Consider the following 17,320-nt stretch of genomic DNA (forward strand, 5'->3'; position numbering starts at 1 on the left):
TCCTTTTGGTGGTAAATATAATCTGACTGAAGCATGGCCATTTCCATATGGCAAGTGATCTTCTTCACGTAACGTTTCATCCCATATGGCAATAATGGTAAATCCTCAAAACTGTACTTAGTGAATATGTGAGGGCTGCAGCATCACAAGAGGGGGGACATGGAACTCATGAGAGACCTTTTTATAATCTTAATATGGCATCCATCCATCGTATCACTTTTAAATTAGAGCCGCCCACCGGGCACTTGTCCTTAAAGATGCAAAATTTCATTACAATAGAATTGACATACGAAGATGAGAACGGGTCATAGTGATTTGTACAGGTAACAAGGTGAAAGCCTAACCAAACCAATGTGGTTTCGAGAGCTGACAAAAGAATGCCAAGAGAGTTACAAAGCTGTACAGCGATATCGGCCCTCGTGGACAGCAGGCGAACAAATATTTCGGAACATACCTATGAGAGACATATACTATTGTACACTAGTCTCATACATGTACATCAGCTCAGTAGGTATATATGTTGGCCCCAAGCACCTTCTCAACTGAATCATGCAGCGAAGCCTGATTAGGTTTTATGAATATGGGATGTTTTTCTTTGTGTCGTGTTTCCGCTGGTAAGGAAAAAGCATCACCAAAAATAATTTGTACTGTTGGAGTGTCGATCATCTGGATGGTGTACTGTTATCAATGAAATCATTGTCATCAGAATTTTGTTTCTAAGCCAGTAACTTGGAAACAGCCTGATAAAGCTGCTCTTCTTCAAAGGGTTTGGACACATATCCATCCATTCCACATTTTATGCACTCTTCATATGTTGCTTGGATGACATCCGCTGTCATGGCCAGAACCGGCACATGCCACTCAATCCTTCCAGAATCTTCTGCTGCCGGGCCTCCATTTTTCATTTGCTCATTTGCCTTGCTCTCCATCAACCGTATCTGCCTTGTTGCCTCGAACCTGACAGGAAAAGCATGTCAGCGTGAAGTCCATTATGTAAAACCAACAATGAATAACCACAAAGGTTGTGGAGAACTTTCAATACTTGCTCTTTCAATCAAGTAGATTTATACAAGATTTGAGACGTTTTAAAAACATGCAACGTAGAATAGTTAAACTTCTAACAAGTCCACATATGAGAGAAAAAGGAAGTTGCCTCCCACAGCACAATAACATACTTGGATAGTTGAATAAATTGCCAGAGGAAAAAGGTAGAAATAAGTTTGTTATTGAAGCTAATATTCAAATGTAGCAGCATCACTTATGACACAAAACCATGTCCCACTCTGTAAGTTTTAATTAGTTGCAGAAATCATAAAGAAAAATGAAAACTACAAATACTATGGCGTTGTGCAAATTAAGAGGTGCCTGAGATACATAATCAACATTCATAATGTTAGCAATCTTGTGTTAATACAAGACGCATAAGATACATAAATAAGTCAAAGTGCATTAGACACACAATTATTGCATGTATAGTGTAAGCTTCTATATTGCTTAACTGATTCAGGAGGAATTGTATTTTATTCAGGCATGAAGATAAGCACAAAAGCAGATAATTTTTGGGTTGGTGAACACAGTTTGAACTCTTCTTGAGAACTATAGCTTTGTTATCATTTCCATAGACTTTCTGCAATAGAAAAAAATCTATAGGTTAACCTACAATTTTATGAATGATTTTATGATTTCAGTTACTGATTCTTGGCAAAGCAGACACTAACAGTTACACCAACGGTGAACTTCTCGAGCAAGCACTTAAGCAATTTGAGAAATGAACAACAAAAAGAAGTTGCAAAAGGGAAGTAACTTTTCCATCCATACCCATCCATTTCTGGCATCTGAACATCCATAAAGCATGCATCAAACTTGTGTGGCGGTTGAAGGAGTGCCAGTGCATCTTTCCCACTTTCAATGCACTCAACCTTTGCTCCATATTTTTTTAGGACACCTGCAGCTACTCTGAGATTTACCTTATTATCATCAACCACCAATATATTCTTGCCAGCTAGCAGCTGCAGAAAAGTTGACCCATTTGTCCTTTCTTTCCTTTGAGGAAGTTCCATTTCTAGCAACTGTTGTAGACATGCTGCAACTGTGCTTGCCCTAAGTGGCTTCACAATTACAGTATCAAAAAGGGGCCCAGAATATCCCTTATCAGATTCAGAGGTGACCAAAAGGATCACCTTTGGCACTTTAGGTATCTGAGAATTCTGCTTCCAATGGAGTAGCAGATCACGTAAGTGAAGATCACTCTCTGAATTCCAGGAGTCCTTCTCAATTAATAGTATGCGTGGCTGCTTCCTATATACAACAGAAACATCAAAAAACGTAGTCGCAGAAAGACATATCAGGGAGGGGAGCGCCTAACAAGTGTAGTTTACGAAAGCATCAGATTCTAAGGCCATGTTAAATTGCGGGAAAAGGATTTCTTCCCTTTACATCAGGAGAGGTAAAACTGATTTTCCTTGAAAGTCACTTGCTAAAAGGGGGGTTTTACACAAAAAGGATAAAATAAAAGTTCTCATCATAAGAACAAAACAAACTCCATTGAATGATTTCAGAAATGATTAGAAAGAGAGACTTACGGGGATGTTAAATAACCATCTTGTCCACAAAATGCATCAAGTGTCATCCTGACATTTCTCGCAACTTCAACACTTATTCCCAACCTCTTTAGGTGGTATGTTGTTACAGCGCTTCTAACTGGCCTGTCATCAATCAGAAAAGCTTTCATTCCTTTAAAGGTGGTAGGTAGAGTCTCAGAAAGAGTTATCTTTGTATCACCAACTGTACTTTTCTGGCAATGTTGCAAAACAGCTGTGAATGTGAAAGTACTCCCGATATTAGGGCAGCTAGTGAAACTTATTTGTCCACCCATCAGTTCAACCAGACACTTACTGATGCTTAAACCAATACCAGTTCCACCATAGTTCCTCGAAGTTGAGCTGTCTGCCTGCATAAAAGGTGCAAAAACACGTTCCTGTGCATGTAATGGGATCCCAATCCCTGTATCCTCAACACTTATCACGAGAGTTACATTATCAGAATCTCTCTTGTAGAACATTGGACTTTCAGATGGATCTCTAGATGCTGTTTCATCAGAAAGTAGCAGCTTAAAATTTTCCCAACTGTTTCTTCCATCAGCAGCTTCCAAGCCACTCAAAGTATTGAATATGCCATTAAATTTTACATCTATTTTATCCTGTTTGTGAATCAAGGCTGCATCATGTTTTGCATTCGACACCATATTTGGGTTATCAGCCAAATGAACTTGGACAAGTATGTGGCCTCGTTCAGTAAACTGTAATGAGCCATAAATTGGTTAATACATACATTTTCAACAAACTGCAGGAAGAAATTATTCATATAAATGAGGTTTACTTTTCCTTATTGGCTGAAATTCGACTTAGATAGAACTAATATATAATAATAAGCAATGTGAAGGCAAAGAAACCTATTTGCGATACAATCAACATATTGTAACAAACATCGGTCGCCATGCCAATTGGCACGTTGGCACGAGGGGTGTCACATGGCACCCCTCCTAATAGTTTCTCCGTTCGCCATCAATCTCGTCGTCGAGCTACCCGTTGCCGATCGTCGTCGCCCGAGCTTGCATCGGGTGCCCTAGAGAATTATCGGTTAAAAACTTAAGTTACAAATCCCTTGGACTAGGGCACCTGACGCGAGTTTGGGCAACGGCGAAGGTGGGTGGCGATTGGCGACAGTGAAGGCAAAGGTGAGTATCCCTTACTTTTTTCTCTTTTCTTACGGCACTGCTGAGAAATATCACGGCATGTGCCTTGCCGGCCGGTGGTTGATATGGTCCGTGCCACAAGCACGGCCATAGTTAGTAACAAACAATCTGAGTTAGCAATACTAGAGCTCCAAAGTTAACATGAAAAAACTAATGCTAGGAAAACGATAAGAGCATGTAGAAAATAAAATAAACAGCTTACTTTCACTGCATTGCCCACCAAATTTGTTAATATCTGCCGAAATCTTCCTGGATCACCTAAGACAACCTCTGGAACTTTATCAGATACAAAAACAGCAAGCTGCAATTTATCGTCATCAATAAATGATGTGGTCAGAATGCGACAAAAGCAGATCAGACCATCTAATATCCTACAACCTTTTAAAAATAGAAACCATCTAACAGACCACTATAGTAGTAGACAAATAATGGAAGGAACTTCAGTACTGTAAGTTATATAATCCTGAGGCTCACCTCAATACCCTTCTCTCTGGACTTTGATGAAAACAAAGAGAGAACATCATCTAGGATGGATGGCAAGTCAAATGGCACTGCCTCAAGCTCCAATCTTCCAGCTTCAATCTTTGCCCGGTCAAGCACTTCATTTATCAATGCTATCAATGCTTTTCCGCACTCTTGAGCAGTTTGGGCATAATCCTTTTGAGTTAAATTCAGATTTGTCTCCAAAAGCATATCTAGCATTCCTGGTGATAATAGCTTTTATCAACTTATTGGCTCCAATAGTAGAGTGCAAAGAACTGAAAGAAGTAAACCAAATAGAGAGAGAACAAAAGATACCAAGGACACCATTCATGGGAGTTCTTATCTCGTGTGAAACAGTAGCAAGAAACTGCCATGGAGAAAAAAAGATCATTCAGAGGCTAACTATTGAGGATCAAGCTTATAAGTTCAACAATTCACAAATTATTAGACCTGAGATTTGGCAATATCTGCAGCCTCTGCTTGAACTTTTAGCTCCTCCATCTTCCGACAGTCCTCCTTAACATTGTCATAGCGACTCCAAGCAGCATATAAGATATATCCTGCGAGCATACAGATCACAAAGACGCCAAATGGGGTAGTAATGGCTGACAATGGTAGGGGAGGCTTTTGCCTATATCTGTTAAGAACTTTGAGGAATTAGTCCACGAGGTCAACAATGAACATGGTCTTGGCTGCATGTATTACGTACTGAATCTGCTAACCTGCATTTCATTTCATGCTTCCTAAATGGATCTCCAAAATCAAGCATGCTGACATGTGATAATGGCAGATAACCATCTGGACTTTGAGGCCCGTACATAATCATTGGTTCCGAGGTGTTAGTGACATCATATACATGCACCATTATATCCTGATTACCAGCAAGTTGCCTCAGCAAGTTTTCCACGAGTGACTCAACATCAAAAGCTCCACCCAGGTATCTGCTATAATATGCTTGCATGAGAAAACAAGCACAAAAAGATGGATTTCTGAAGAGAAAAAGAATCATCTATTGAAGTATAGGCAAAGTCAAGACCCATTTTGTTACATATGAGCATATGGTAAAATCTTAGCCAAATCATAAGATTCTTGGTTCAGATCAGTTGTTAAGAATAAGATATCCCCTATTCTTGCTCCTCTTCTGTACAAGTACATGACCACCTCACTATTTGATCCAAAGGAATCCTCTATCCATTCTTAATCCCAATAATGCTCGTCCACTATGCATCACCACTACATACATACAAAGTATTATCATGGTGAATGTCATTCCCATGATGGTTGTCTGGTATTGATAGGTAGGCCATACTAATCCTTGGACACTCAGCACTCACTTACTTAGATTCACAATACAGAAATATATAGAAATGCTAGATTGAGAGAAAAGAATATAGTTTTACAGTACAATCACAAATAATCTTAGATATCTCTTTTGATTGTCACTGTGAATTTGCAAGCTCTCTTGTAATCGTAAGCAGGGAACGAGCATTAAAATGAACTAATAAACATCATTCAGAACATTGACGTAAAGCAGTTATTAGTGAAATTGCAATTATTTGCTCCAAGTTGTCAGAAAGATTTACAAAGATTTCTAATAAATATACAAAACAGGTTATTCATTCGTTAAAAGTTAAAATTAAATGCAAAACAGAGTTTGTATTGACTTGCTTTATATCACCAACCGAAATTCGTCATTTCTGGTAAATCTTCCTTTAAACTAAAGGAATGATATATTAGGATTGAAAATTTTAAAATGCCCTAGGAACCAAATGTACTACACGCTATCAATATAATAATGCGAAAGAAAAGAATAGAAAGACAATAGCAAACATGAGCAAGTTTATGTGAAAATTCTCTTAAAACCAAGGTAAGAAGTAAAAACCCATGAATCCTATCCAGGATTGGACCAATCACTAATATTAAATGTAGCAATTACAAGATAAATTTACAGATTATCCGTCAATACTCACAACTATATCTGTAAGATCTTGCTCGCTTGAACCCGCGATGTACTGCTTCCCATAATTGATTTTCAATCTCAATGACCTTTGTGCTAAAGCTCATACATAAAATCTAAAGTCTAGATGTGTTACATCATTAAAATTTTGTTGAGGCACAATTTGCAAATTATATCACTATAACTAAAACATTACGTGGATATTAGGTTGTGTTTAGTTTTTGATTAAGAGCATGGATGGCCGTGCCAATGACGTACCGGCACATGGCACGAGGGGTGCTGCACGGCACCTTTCATAATAGCTTCGTCATCGACCTCATCGTCGAGCTCGTCGTCGCCGCTAGCCTTCACCGTCGCCGTCGCCGCTAGCCGCTCACCTTCGCCATCGCCCGAGCTCGCATCGGTTGCCCTAGTCCGAGGGAGGGGAATAAAGAGATCAAGAGAGAGAGAAGGTTTATCGGTTAAAACTCTCTCAATCTCTTTCTTCCCCTTCTTCAGGCTAGGGCACCCGACGCGAGCTCGAGCGACGGCGAAGGTGTTACCTTTTTTTCTCATTTTTCTACGGCACAATCGGCAAGTGTCTCGGCACGGGTCGTGCCGGTCGGCCGTCGACACGGGCCATGCCTGTGGCATGGCCATCGTTGATTAAGAGAAAAATCTAAAGTAGTTCTTATAATTTTTTAATCTTAAAAGTGTACCTCTAATATAGAATAGGATAATTTAAGTTATTGAGCGAAGACCCGAGAGTCTATATAAACTTTTTCACTTTTTCTTTACTTTTCAATGTGAGACTATATCCTCTCACATGATAATATAGGGATAAGGATGAAAACGAATCAAATACGGACCAGATAGTACTCAACCCATATCCGGATCCATATTTTTAGTCTGGATATATATTCGGATATGAATATTGGACGGATGACAAAATTTAAAACCATATCCTAACTAAATGAATACGGATAATTTTCGGATAGAGAATCGGATCTTAAACGGATGTTGATCGAATTTTAAATGAATTATGATATTTCATTTAGATATAATTAACACAAAAATATTAAGAGTTTCACAAAAAATAAATTTCTTGCATATCAAATATATATAAAATTAGATAAATTAATCTCTACAAATAATATATAATACATCATTAGTAATAATATCAATATTTACTATTTAAATAAGCAAACTAAAAACTATAAATAATTCAAAAAAATATGCCGGTAAATAAATATCCTATATCTGTATTTGAATCCGAAAATTATATTCAACCCGTATCTAAATCCGTATCTGAATTTTTTTCAAAAATTTTATCCATATCCGAATCGGATAGAAAGTTTTTATTCAAATCGGGTTGGATAGCGGGCCGGGTCAAAGTTAATCCGACCCGTTTTCACCCCTATCTAGGGAACATATCTATGGAGGTTCATACAACATATTACTTTCTTCTTTGAGTCAATGATAAACTTAACCCTTAAACCCTGTCCTGAAGCTATGAGTTGTAGTACACCTATACAAACAGATAGAGAACATGGCATTGATACTACTAACAGAGTTATACTTCAGCACTTTATCTTACCCTACTGTTGCTTCTATCCGCTGTTCGACTGTTGCATCTGCATGAAGATCAGAGTGATAGACAGGAAATGTTAAAACTACACCCAGATGGTTCGACCCCAGCAGCCTAAATGGATTAGTGAGAACAGCCTTGCCAGTAGCCCGTGCACGTAAGATGTTCTCGCGATCTTCCTATACAAAGAGAAAAAGGAGTATGACGACCAGAATCATTACATACCAATGGAACGAAATGCAGAACAAATAAATCCATATGATAGAATATAAACCTCTCCAGACATCATATCGAGGGCCTCGATGTAGGATACAGTCTCCTGAGAGTAAATCACAGCGGCATACTCATCTTGAACAGGTGACGGCTCCCGTTTCATGGTTTTTATTGTCCACCCCTGCTGACTCTCAAACTTAGCTCTTTCGGAATGTAGAACTCGTTGTGCATATGCTACCCCATTCAATAAAGGCCGCTCAAAAGCCGTTCGTGCTGTGTAATAGGCAAAAGTTTCCTGGAATAGATGTCAAAAACCAACAGGTATAAGCAGAGCAAGCCATTCACTCCAAGTAACAGAATTTTCCCAGATTGAGTGAAAGAACCAATTAATTGCCCGAAGTTCCCAAAGGATGATATTGAAAAGCAGTAGTCCAAGCAACTTTGAAGCGAAAAAAGAAAAAGAAAACTCGAGAATCAAAAGTATCCCAAGTAAATTTCAAAGATCAACCGCTAGAAAATTGCAGCAACTATCTACTGGACGGGAATGATAAGTTAATGCAAATGTTATAAAACGGGAGGAAGAATCTTATAATCAACAATGGAGTGTTTATCTACAACACACAATCTAAAACCACTCGGTACCTGATCGATAGCAGGCGGCTGCTTCTGGTAGTGGAAAGTATAGACAAGAATGGCGAGGGCATGGACATGGTTAACGCTGACGGCAAACTGGTCTTGGATCATCCTGGCTCTCTCCTCGCACATGCTCACAAGCCCCTCCTCCGCCTTCCTCATGCTCACTCTCCTTATATATAAATGCAAACCGACCAAGATGCCAAAGGAGACCGCAACCCACACCACAACCATCGCCGTCCGATTCAACAACCACCACCTCCTCCTCCTCTCCTCCGCTCCCATCTCCATTCCCATCTCACCCATTCCTATCCCCCAAAATCCACATCATTTTACTTTCTACTTGTAACGCTGCTGCATCATTTTGGCATCGGCATTCGTGATATAAGGAAATAAAATAAGCCAGAGACTCGTAGTAGCAGTAGTACTCTTCTCACTGTTGGTATGGAGGAGGCGTGGGTTGGACCTTCTCAAAAGAAGCACAACTCCTCACATGTCCCAAAGACAAATTAAACAATTGGGTTTGCTCGGGGATGTCCGGTTGGAACACGCGCTCTCCAATTAAAGAAATCTGCAAAACCCGAAAAGATAAAAGAAAAAGAAAAGGAATGAGAGAGAGAAAGTGATCGAGATGCGAACGAAACCAATGGCAATGGTTCTTGATCCTTTCTACGGATCTCTTGTCGTCGACGGATGCCTACTCTCCTCGGAGTGCAAAGTATTGGAGCAAAAATACTCTCGACAACCGCCATTTCCCAAGTAAGCGGAGAGAATTACCTGAAATTTTCAAAGATTCGCCAGCATTAAACAAATCCTCGCACCACTTCTCTCTATATGTACTGCTGGATCTCCATTCAAGCGGCTAAATGAGCTCGAAGGTAGTGGAAAGAGCACCGCCTTTCGCACTCCTTGGAGGCGATGTCGAATCTAAGCTCGATTCTTCGAGATTCTGGGAAGAGATCCGCGATCGACCACCTCGTCTTCCCCGCAGCTCCCCGACACGAGGTTTATATATAGCTCGGCTGGTCGAAGGGAAAGCTAGGGTTAGGGTTTCGATCGGGGTTCGGCTGTTTGCTTCTGTCGTCCGCGATAGTGAGAGTGAAGGAAAGGAATAGAGAGAAAGGAGCCCAAAAAGGAATCGTAATGCGAAATCTTTCGGAAAGCGACTACTGGCACTGGGAGAAGGAGGAGAAGAAAGCAGCCGATCACATGCATCGGACGTAGCTTGAAATTACCTTTTTACCCTCTCAACACGAATGAGATATATATATATATATCCTCGGAGTTTTATTGGATTAAGCTTTGAGAATAATAATTATAGAGGGTAGGGGTATCTTCTAATTGTGCTTAGTAGTAGTTATCGTTGCAATTTTATACAGTTAGTGGTGATTAGAGTGTCCTGGTCTTAATTAATGTGATTAAGAGAACTGTTGGTAATTGTTTTTCCACGGGGGCATTTTAGTCAAACTAGTTTTCAGGAAGCCTCTGGTGGTTGGCAGGTTAGGAAAAGCCGGTCAAGGGTATTCCTGGCAGTTAAAGGCGAGGGCCCACTGCGGATTGTACTGGATAGCGTTGACGAGAGAGTTCTCTGTAATCTGAAAAGACAGTTCTGCCCCTCGGAGTTTATCCTAAATGATAAAATAATGTTTTATTCTCGTGCTGACGAGGCGTGGCTCCGCCCTTCCCCCCACGCGCGGTTTCCGAGGCAGCGTTTATCCGGTCATAAAGAGGAGCTGCTTCGTCATTAGACGACAACTGGGTCTGGTCAAATTTGAGTCATGAATGCTTTTTCAAAAACATCCTTTGGTGTTGGTTTTATTATTATTCACATCCTAATTCCCTTCAATATATCTATTTATTAGATTAAAATTAACTCAAATAAGTTTTGTAGTATTAAAAAACAAAATATAGGAATTAAATGTAAATAATAATAAATATAAAATACTAAATTATTATTTTTTTAATAAACTTTTGGTGAAATTATATTTTACTCTATGCCTAAATTCACTTTACTCTTCTATAATTTCATTTGTATCATATCACTCTCTTTTAATCCAAATTAAAATACTTATATTTAATTAAATAAATTCTTCTAATATATTTAAAATAATACAGATAAATTTTTAAATATTAAATACGTATATATATATATATGCACTCATTTGCCTCTAATTAATATCTTCGAGGTAGTCAATATAATAAAAAAAAAGTAATTATTTTAGTTTAAATATAATTATTAAAAATTACAAATAAAATTATAAAAAGATAGAATAAATTTAAGCCTAATCAAGAGGATTAAATATATTTTTTTCAAACAAAAATTCTATCATCTATTCACATGGAAATTAGGCAAGGAAGACGGTTCTAAAGTCTACAGTAAGAAAAAACCTATAATTTATTAAATAACAAAGTCCCACGTAGATCCAAGCGTACACGAAGCTAAATCCAAATTAGGGGGAAAACTTGGGTATCGTAGAAAAATGTAGCATTTCTAAGATTGACTTGCATACCTCCTCCCGTATTCAAGTCTTCTTATTGTAAAAAAATTTCCAAGTGATTCTAAGTCGTCCTTCTAAATCAACACTAGAAAAGAAAAATCAGTTCTTGAACAGATCATAAGGCTATTAGGCGTTTTATATCTTCCATTATGTCTTCCGGTCTTCTCTCAAGAAAAATATACACTTAATAAGAATCCATTCAACGAAAATCAATGTAAACAGATCGGGTGCAACTTTTCTCCAGTCTTAGATTCTTAATCACGAAATAAATCGAAGGAGATATTACCGAGTGGGTTGTTAGTTAGCTTCAATATAACCATCCACGGTAACATATCAGAGTATATTGTTGTTATTTATTCATATATAGTTTTGAAGGTTAGAAAAAAAATATATATAATTAAATTATGATTTTTAATTTTTAATATTATACGGGTTTACCCAACAGTTAGGCCAAAGAACAAAACTTGGACCTGTAGCTTGTAGGTTGGTCGTTTCATATCATGCAAAATATATTAAAATATGATGATTATTTACTAGAATTATACTATCGATTATAGAGAAAAAAAAAACCCAATTATTAATTTTGCTAAGGTGAAAATAACCACCGAGTTGATAAGAGTATAAGACTGAGTCGGAGTCAACGACGTCAAAGTCCCCAAGTTTACATTTTAGAGTTCAAATTACCAATTTTTTACGCGGCAAGGAGAAAGAAAGGAAAAAAAAAATTTAACAGAAGAAAAAGCTTGATAGCGTTTCCTTTTCGCGGTTCACCGATTCAAACTTCAACGGTCAACATTCCAAACCCATCTCTACTCTTCTGTCCTTTGAACTCTTCCGCGTCATTAACGCCTTTGTTCTCTAGATCTTAGGTATATTATACCCAACTCTCCTCCTCTTCTCCTACTCCTTAATCCTAATTTCTTACAAAGATCTCTACTCTCTTGCTCGATCGCATGGGTTTAGCTTGGAAAACTTTGAAGTCCGGATCGAAAATCCCATTCATGAAGAGGAATCAAGTCGCGAATTCCGGCGGGGAGCTTGCGGTCCCGACCCACTTCCGATGCCCGATATCGCTCGATCTAATGCGTGATCCGGTGACGGCGCCGACAGGGATTACCTACGACCGGCAGAGCATCGAGTCGTGGTTCGAGCGGGGCAACCGGACTTGCCCGGTCACGGGGCAGGGGATGAAGGTCGAGGAGCTGATCCCGAACCACTCGATCCGCAGAATGATACAGGAATGGTGCGTCGCGAACCGCGGTTCAGGGGTCGAGAGGGTCCCCACGCCGCGAATTCCGATGGCTGCGACGGAGGTTGTAGAGATCCTACAACAGATCGAAACGGCTAGCCGGCGTGGAGACGGTGCGAGGTGCGGCAAATTGGCGGCGAAGCTGAAGGATTCTGCGAAGGAGAGCGAGCGGAACCGGCGGTGCATTTCGTCCAACGGCGCCAGCCGGGCTCTATCTGCTTCGTTTGGTGAATTGAGCTCAAAGACAGGAGACTTAGAGGAGGTCTTATCAGCATTGGTTACATTTCTTCCTCTTGATGAGGAATCCCACAAGCACATCCAATCTCCAGCCTCTCTCAAATCAATAGTGTCAATTATAAGAAGTGGGTCCTTCCAAGGGAGGTTTAATTCAACACTGGTGCTCAAAGATCTAGTCTCAAGTTTGGATTCAGATGGCATAGAAGCTGTGGCAAAGACTGATGGACTCGCCGAAGTATTGGTTCAACATCTTCAGAAGCCCATCTCACCTCAACTCACAAAGACCTCTCTGGTGACCATCTTCTACTTGGTCTCGCCCAACACTAGAGCAGCATCTAGATTTGTTGAATTGGGTCTAATCTCTTTGCTCTTGGACATCCTTGTGGACTCTGAGAGGAGTATGTCTGAGAAGGCTTTAGGAGTCTTAGATGGTCTATTTAACAGTGAGAGAGGAAGGCAGAGTGGCGGTGATCATGCACTGACTGTGCCATTGCTGGTGAAGAAGATGTTTCGGGTTTCCGACATGGCGACAGAGTTCGCCGTCTCGGCTCTTTGGAAGCTCTGCAAGAATGATGATGGCAAAGAAAGTGAAGGAGAAGAAGGAATAGAAGAAGAGAGAGCAGAGGAAGGGTGTCTGGTGGAGGCACTGCAAGTTGGGGCATTTCAGAAGCTACTGCTTCTATTGCAGGTCGGTTGCAATGGACCAACAAAGGAGAGAGCTAGTGATTTGCTCAAGCTTTTGAATGGATCAAGAGGGGGTGTGGAGTGCATTGAGACCGTGGATTTTAAAGGGCTAAAGAGACCCTTTTGATTGAAAAGATGTAAAAAAAATGATCATATCTTAGAGTAGAAAAGGATATATATAAATGATTAATTTTGATTTTTCTTCTCCTTCTTTTTCAATACAGATACTAAACAGAGACTAGACTTCAAATGTTACTATTGGTGTTTTGTTCAAAGATTTCCTCAGTAAATATCACTATTTAACCGTGATTTATAATTAACAGTCGTTTATATCTCCTTTACATCTACATAAATCGTTTGCATGCAGTATGACACTTATATTTTACTTTTATTATCTCATCCTGAGTAAAATTTAAAATTTAATGAGAAAATGAGGGTATTTTTAAATTATTTTCTCGTACAAAAATATTAAAGTATCAGAATACTATAGTCATTACGCAAATATAATAATTGTCTGATAAGAAGATGAACCTCAGAGTGTTTTTAACTCATACGATAGAATTTTAATCCTAATAAAAGTTTGTTTCTAAAACTTTCCTAATATTCTATTAAACCACCCCACTTGTCACCCTTTTCAATCTCCAAGCCCCACATCCAGAACTAATCCCTATCAAAATTCCATAGAGTTGTCATAAAGAGTTCCCAATGAGTAATAATTAAGAAACTAAATCCATTTGGGAGACGTGATACACTCCGCTAACTTTGCTACTATGGCCCACAAAAACTTTCTTCTTCTTTTTTCACTCGTGAATGCATGTGTACAATAAGAATAAGATCATAGATTAGTTAAGCCTCCATGAAACAGCAATATCACAATATTAATTAAACATATTTAAAAACACATTTAAAAACACATTTAAAAGATGTTACAAAATTAATGGTAGCATTCATTCGATAAGTTTTTGCTTTCTAAATGAACAGTTACTAAAGAGATCCGAGTACAAATAGGCACCAAGCTCATAGAAAGATGGCCACTGTAGCAATGAAGAAGATCTAGAGCTAGCTTGGGGTGTTAATTTTCACTAATTCTTCAGTTGATTACAAACAATTGCGCGAGTTTCTCAACGCTCCACCCTAAGCTCAATGGATCCAAGTTGTATCAGTGTTCCAGGTTGGTCTTTCTCAACTGCATGCAGTTGATGAAACACTAACATCAAACACTGAGAACACTGAGTAGTAGTAGTAGTATTAGTAGTAGAAGAAGAAGAAGATAGAGAAAACTAAAACCTATTACAATTTTTCTCTGGAGGTGTAATGGAGTTTGCAAATCGATCTTTGCTCTCCTAATGGCCGACTGGATCGCCATGCAGTGAGACGATGAGCTAAAGATTAGCAAGAGGAGAAGCATCAAAGCTGTTACCAAATCCAACTTTGGATCGGATGTCTATAACTAGAAGGGGGACAGGATCGATCATGGGAACAGCCGAACAGATCGACAGCCGATGTTTGTTTCTCCTCTTGTCTTTCATTCGGTTTATCTGACAAACGGGCATGGACGACGACGACGACGACTCACCAACCAACCTACCACCATTAATTAGAGATTTCAAGACGGAATAATACTGCCAAGATACTAATCTTACTGTCAAATGAAATCTATGTATGCTTTGGAATTAGTCATGTTCCAATAAGTGTTCTTTCTGCGATTTATTCATATAATATCTATTTTAAAAGATTAATTGCACTTAGATTCTCAAAATTAGTGCTCATTTTTTTTTAACTATCTAATATCTTACCCCTAATACTTGATGATGGCTTATAAGGTAAAACGATCCTCAGAAGTACAGTTGAGAGATTTATATATATAATTGAAGGGGTGAAAGTGTCACAATAAATAAATAAATAAGTCTATAAATAATTTATTCCTATTTAAATCAACTTATTATCTAATTATTTTAGAGATTTCTTTTGTGTAAATCAACTGAACCATCCTGATGCCATTTTGCAAGAACAGCGAGATGCGAATTCTTAATTTGTTCCTATCAGTGAAGTTAAAAAATTAATTAATTAAAAACAGTAATTATCTCAGCCCTTGGATGATATATCTTGGATATCGTGGGGGAGATTTGCAAAATTGCGTCACCGGCCAGTGCTTTAAAACTCGTGTGACGACATCGACACGTTGGAAAATTAATTATACAGTCGCTGTCAATCTCCATTAATTCTTCGGCGGTACGGAAGAATTAGGGCTTCTTCTTTTTTGCATATGGACCCTCTAAAATATCTTATTTATATAGACAGTCCTCTGAAATTTCTCTCCAAATTATTCTATGAGAAGGTATTTTAACACTCATTAAAATTAAGTGGAGGCAAAATATAGTGCGTGAGCATTGATTAACACTTTGAGATACTATTTTATGAGATCCATAAATCAAATAAGTATCTTAAAAATATTCTAATTAATAGACACATATCAACAAATGATCTCTTGGTTTTTTGCATAGATAGCCATGAAACGTAACTAACAGTTAAATTTTAATCCATTAATTTAATATTAAAAGAATTAAAAATATCATCTTTATTTTGGTGCATATATTCACAATATTGCTCCTAAATAGGGGCATTTTTATTAACTAAATAAAAGTTTTGATGGGTGTTCGTACGTAACATAATAAGTGAATGAGGAGTTTTTTTTTAATTGATTTGGAGAAGGGAATTAATAAAGTTGAACTTAGGTTTCAGCTTTGTTTAATAATATTAAAAGAAAAACAGAGGAGGTATCCAAGGATTATTTATTTATTTATTTATTTATTTTTGTTGAGAAATTAATGTCGCCAAAGATTAAAAGCCAAACATATAGCTTATTGTGTCAGATTTAATCTTGCTACAAACTTGTCATGTCACTTTATGTAAACTCTCAGTCATTCACAAGAAAAAAATGAAGCTCTATTTAATCTCAAACTCATTATTTGGGCTTAGTGAGAAATCCATTTCCACTGTCTAACATGCAAAAAATTAGTGTATAAAGCCCCCCTAAATGACAAACGATTACATTTTTTCCTAACAAGAACAAATTGGATACATATAGTTATTCCAAAAAGAATTAAAGAAAACACACTGCCAAGGATTATTGTTTACTAGTAGTACTCTCACAAGAAGTTTCCCTAACTACCATCATCATCAACATCATCATCATCATATATATATATATATATAGAGAGAGAGAGAGAGAGAAGCAACTGTATGCATGCTATATATCTATCTATCACGGGGATTGAGGAGGGCAATGACCATTCTTATTGTTTGGATTACTTGTGCATCCCGAAGGCCCAGATTTTGGATTATTTCCTTGTGTAAGTGACTGCAGATTTCTGACGCCGAAATGCCCGTTACCTTCTAACGGTCTCGCCGCCGTCGTCGAAGGAGGAGATAAGCTTGAAAGAAGCAACACCAGAAGCATTACTTCCACCATCCTTGCTCCTCTCGACATACTCATCTCTCCCAACTTCTAAGGATTCTAGCTATATTTTATGGAGTATATGTAGATGTGTATACTCTTCTCTCTCAATCTTTGTTAACTTTGATAGATAGAGAAGCTCGAGGACGTGGGCTTTATATAGGTACATTTGGTAGTTGGTACTTGCATGAATCATGCAGATAACATCAAAGGGAAACGTTTTGGACGGTTTGTTAAGTTGATCCCCAGTCCACGGAAAACTTTGGACTGTTTCTTCATTTGAAGCAGTGAAAGGGGAAAGAAAGAATAAGGTGAACGTTGCGAAATGTGTAGGAAAATGGAGTGAAGTATTAAGAGTCGACGTACACAAAAGGATGGTCAAAGGAAGGAAAAGAAGTCGAGGGAAGTTACTGGCCAGGGCTACGAGACGACTTATTTACAGGGCTGGGGTTAATTTGATTCAAAACTTCTGTCCTTACTCGTGATTCATGGAGATGACTTGAGGTTAAAGGTTAATGGCCCTCTAAAACGTGTCCAAGAAGTATTAATTTTAGTGAAGACTTGAAGAAAAAGACGAGGAATTTTAGT

The 17,320-nt window shown here is 38.3% G+C and overlaps 2 protein-coding genes across 2 annotated transcripts; one reads left to right on the top strand and one right to left on the bottom strand.

The window, feature by feature from the left end:
* Window positions 1–72: 72 nt before the first annotated feature.
* On the bottom strand, window positions 73–9,728 carry LOC140760238 (probable histidine kinase 6). Its single transcript, XM_073097106.1, has 12 exons — window positions 9,385–9,728; window positions 8,617–9,178; window positions 8,036–8,269; window positions 7,771–7,940; window positions 4,960–5,178; window positions 4,688–4,874; window positions 4,553–4,604; window positions 4,229–4,458; window positions 3,957–4,055; window positions 2,583–3,298; window positions 1,819–2,298; window positions 73–957 (listed from the first exon to the last, which is right to left on the bottom strand). The coding sequence occupies exons 2-12, from the start codon at window positions 8,911–8,913 to the stop codon at window positions 717–719; spliced, it is 2,925 nt and encodes a 974-aa protein (XP_072953207.1). The 5' UTR covers window positions 8,914–9,178; window positions 9,385–9,728; the 3' UTR covers window positions 73–716.
* A 2,264-nt stretch (window positions 9,729–11,992) lies between these two features.
* Window positions 11,993–13,597, top strand: LOC140760278 (U-box domain-containing protein 21-like). The gene has a single exon (XM_073097177.1). It carries the CDS (start codon window positions 12,059–12,061, stop codon window positions 13,400–13,402), a length of 1,344 nt encoding a protein of 447 aa, XP_072953278.1. The 5' UTR covers window positions 11,993–12,058; the 3' UTR covers window positions 13,403–13,597.
* Window positions 13,598–17,320: the final 3,723 nt, after the last annotated feature.

The sequence above is a fragment of the Typha angustifolia genome, chromosome 5 (genome assembly GCF_048772165.1).
Source record: "Typha angustifolia cultivar Huaian chromosome 5, ASM4877216v1, whole genome shotgun sequence".
Taxonomy (NCBI): domain Eukaryota; kingdom Viridiplantae; phylum Streptophyta; class Magnoliopsida; order Poales; family Typhaceae; genus Typha; species Typha angustifolia.